At 40.0% G+C, this 4106-nt stretch overlaps 1 protein-coding gene across 4 annotated transcripts in view; it reads right to left on the bottom strand.

Moving 5' to 3' along the window:
- Positions 1 to 2418: 2418 nt before the first annotated feature.
- RYK (receptor-like tyrosine kinase) overlaps positions 2419 to 4106 on the bottom strand; it is a 64726-nt gene continuing 63038 nt past the window's right edge. For all 4 annotated transcript variants that reach the window (XM_014537517.1, XM_014537514.1, XM_014537515.1 and 1 more), the window contains one exon: positions 2419 to 3525. In XM_014537517.1, the coding sequence (XP_014393003.1) occupies positions 3414 to 3525 (112 nt within the window). In that variant the 3' untranslated portion in view covers positions 2419 to 3413. The remainder of the gene's footprint in view (positions 3526 to 4106) is intronic.

Genomic DNA, 4106 nt, shown 5'->3' with positions numbered 1-4106 from the left:
CCACGTGTTCACACCTCAACCTGCTCTGAGTCCTGCTGGTGTTGTCAATACTTGTACCTTCCAAACGCCAAGTCCCACAGAAGATTCTCCACTGGAAACATTTCCTTCCCTGAGTTTCCACGACATCTCATTTTCCTGTTTTTGTTGTTGCTTTTTCCAACAGCAGTGGCTTCTTCTCAGTCTTCCTCTCAGACCATTAAATGCCGGTGCGCTTAGGACGCAGGCCTAGGACCTCCTCTCCATCTACACCATTACCTAAAGCAAGTTCATCCAGTGCCATGGCTTTTAAAGATCAACTACATTACATTCCTCCACTTACATGTTCAATGAGACCTCTTTCCTGAGCTATACGCTCATATATCTACTCCATTCAGATGACCATTTGGCAACCCAAACACAGCCTACCACAAATTCCTGATCCCCCTGCCACGGCAAAGTCCTGTTCCTCCTAGGGTTTTTTCCATCTCATTATATAGCTTAGCCATACAGTCAGATGCTCAAGCCCCAAACAAATTAGTCATCCCTGATCACTCTCTTTCCTTCTCCTCTCCACCCTGTCTGTTACCTTCAAAACGTATCTTCAATCTGTCCCTCCAATCTCCCAAACCACTATACTTTCTTTCCTAAACTGTGCAACAGTTTCTTAAAAGTCTCATGACTTTTACCTTTGTCTTCCTACAATGCAATCTTCACAAAAGAGTTGGCATAACCTTTTTTAAAATGACAAATCAGCTCATGTCAGTCAATCCCTTACGGAAAAAAAAATCCTTAAAATTTCATTGTATGTAAATAAAATATAAAAATGCCCAATAGCTTGTAAGGCCCTGCTGCCCGTGCATGTCTCCCAGACTTCATGCGGAACCCGCCCTTCCCTGACTACAGTCTGGTCACACCGACCTCTGTTCTCTTCTTCCAGCAGCAGCCGCTGGAGGATAAACAGGAAGGGCTGAGCCTGGAGGCCCACTCGTTCCTGCTTTAAGTCCTCTGCAATTATGTCCCTTCTCAATGCTGTCTTCTTGGCATTCAGATCTCAACTCAAATGCCACCTGCTCAGAGAAGCCTGGCTAAATACTACATCTAAAGTTATAATACCACTCTACTTTATTTTCATAGCACTTACCAAAATCTAAAGTTTATTATCTGCTTCTCCTAACTAGAATATAAGCCCTAGAAAGGGCAGAACCTCATCTGTCTTGTTCCCTGCATATCTTAGAGCCAAATATACAGTGGGCACTCAATACATACATACTGAATAAATAGCCAATCCTCCTTGCTTCTACAAATAAAATATTCTTATAATAGCAGTGTTACAAGAAAGGACAGAGGGGTGACTAGAGCCAGCTTATAATATCATGTCAGTGCTTTGTCAGTTTGTTTCTTTCCTATAAAAATATCGTTTTCTGCAAAGTCTGCTCAGTGACATTCACAATCTACGACAAAACAACTGGGAGACCAGCGGGAAAATCTAACTGCTCTTTTCTTCCTATGGCAATGACTCCACGTAGGTTGGCAAGAAAAATCTCTTTAAATTCTTAAACCACCGACTATGAAACAAATATACATACATACAACAGCTTACAATCAAATTCATAAGGATAAAGGCACCACCAGCCCAGCTAATGGACAGCACCTCTTACTACTCGCTAACTTGGGAAAGAAATCAGATGTCATTACTTTTTCTTTTGAGCTGACCTTGTACATAAAACTGTGACTTCTAAACAGTGCACTAACCTGAACACAAAAAAAAGAATGCGCTGAATGTTGGAAGGGAAGCCAGCATTGTACATACCATAGTTAGTGCTAAACAATATGTGTTGATTGGATGCCTTCTAAGATTGCAGGTTGTGAATGAAAACATCTATAACTTACGAAGAGTTCAAAGAGTTTTTTAACAACTGGCCATTCAGGGTGTTGAGTACTTCATAAAACCAAAGAGCCAGTGTTAATAAATCGTACATAGAAAAACCATGCTCTTGGCCTGTTTGTGACAGAGGATGGACTGTGTGAGCTATTTTTTCCAGATGTGTTGCTAATTCATAAAGCTTCTTTAGCAACAGCAAAGGCCTCCAACTGCTACGCATTCCCCCTTGTACACTTATGAGGATGGGAGTAGTGGAGGCACCTTTAGGCCTAACCATCTAGGAGGCCCATTCAACTATGCATTAGGCCAACTATAACCAAGCACCAATACACATACATCCCTAATTTAAAGGTTCTGGAGAAAAGTGTCAGTGTTGTGACACTTCTTTGTAATCATAATTCCAACTTTTTATTGGAACCTGGAGGCTGTGTAGAGTTAGCTGTAATTGTATCAGGGGCTGAAGGCCTTAGCAAAACACTCATGAAATACAACATCTTATCTACCTGCTGCACGTTCAAACCAATCATTGACTAGGAACGATATTTTCAATACTGCCATAACAGAAAACAAATCCTTTAATTTTTCAAGTGTTTTAAAAAACAATTTTATACTTGTCAGCCTTGAAGATAAGCACAAAATTTACCAGTTTACATTTTTTTAACTCACAACTTGAGCACCCACTCTGTGCATAGCACTAGTCTAGGTGCTACAAAGGGATTCCTAACCTTAGAAACGTGACTTCACTCTCTGAAATTGTATTATCACCTTTTCCAGAGAGTGAAAATAAATAAAATCACCATTCTTTACTACTGACTTGCTCCAAACCTACTTCTGGCTCCTGGAAAAGCTAATATCTGCCAAATTTATGATGTTTCAATGAACTCAACTCCTACTTCCTCAAAAATAAAAAAACAGGACTTCTTTTCATTAAAAAAATAAAAAACAATTTTCCATGAAAGGGCAGTTTCCATTTCTAATAAGTATTTTTTTATTTCTTTTTTCATTCTAGCTTTTCAGTTTTCTTCCTCCAATATTGCCTTTTCTTGTACAAGGCAAACCAGACATCTTTGTATGCTGTTGTTCTTTTCCTAAGAAAAAGTACTTCATCTCGAAGACAAACCATTCCCAAAACTAGTGATAAATATTTTTAAAACTTTAAAGGTGAATCACCTACATTTTACCTTGATGAAGTAAAAAAAATAAAAAGCAGTTGGCACTAAAATGGCTATTCCAAGTGTTTAAACAATTTTAAAAACTGTTTATTTATTTTGTAAGAAGTTACCCCTAGTCCAAAGTAACTATGTTTTAAAAAATTTTGGCCAAAAAATTTACAAAAACCTTTTCAGTTCAACCTAATAAAAGTGATATCTAGAAAATATTCCCCATTATTAAGTCTGTCTTTAAAAGTTCAGAGTCTAATGCATTTCTAAGGCACAGTGTTCTGGAAGACGAATGTGCTTCTGCTGGTGTCGCGGGATGGGTGAAGCGTCCATGTCTGGCTCCCAGTGAGCCAGGCGGGCACCTTCCGCCTGGATGCTGTGGGATGTGACAGTCAAACATAGGCCCCCAGGGCTGCGTGGAACTCCGTGAGACACTGTACCAGCTGCTGGAACTTGGGCCTCTCCTCCGGATCCAAGGCCCAGCAACAAGCCATTACAGCAAATCTGCAGAGTGACAGAGATGGTACAGTGACGATGCAGTACTCCACATTTTTTAGTAGATTTTATGCCAGTTATGTTTTCTGTCCACATATGGGTTTGGAGAGGATGACATATTAAAAATCAATCACTGTTACTACCTGTTGGGAACACTACAACGAAAAGAAGCTAAAAGGAGTTATGTGAATTTTACATGTGGATTTCAATTCTTCATGAGAGCATACCAAAATATGTCAGCAGATACAGAGACTTCATGTAAATACCTGTGTCATCCTGTAATGTATGTTCTGAGAGAAAGAACCTGGAGGAAGAGGAAGGTTTAGGTAAGCTCTAAGAACCTTGGGTCTTCAGGAAAATCAGGGCAAACGCTGTCACCTGCCGTGATGCAGAAGCCTCAGGGGATTCTAGCACGAGATGACAGTCACCACTGCACTCAATCACCCCTGACCGAGTCCCATTACAGGGGAAGTTGAGCTATGTGATAAAAGCAGGAAATAGGAACTATTTCACTTGCCAGCTCAAAACATCTTTATATATCAATTGACACCAACTGGCACAGCAAGAGGACAACAAGAAAGCCTTTTTAT

This window comes from Myotis brandtii, unplaced genomic scaffold, assembly GCF_000412655.1.
Source record: "Myotis brandtii unplaced genomic scaffold, ASM41265v1 scaffold18, whole genome shotgun sequence".
Classification (NCBI taxonomy): domain Eukaryota; kingdom Metazoa; phylum Chordata; class Mammalia; order Chiroptera; family Vespertilionidae; genus Myotis; species Myotis brandtii.
Note: the sequence above shows the minus strand (reverse complement) of the source record. Positions and strands in the feature narration are given on the sequence as shown.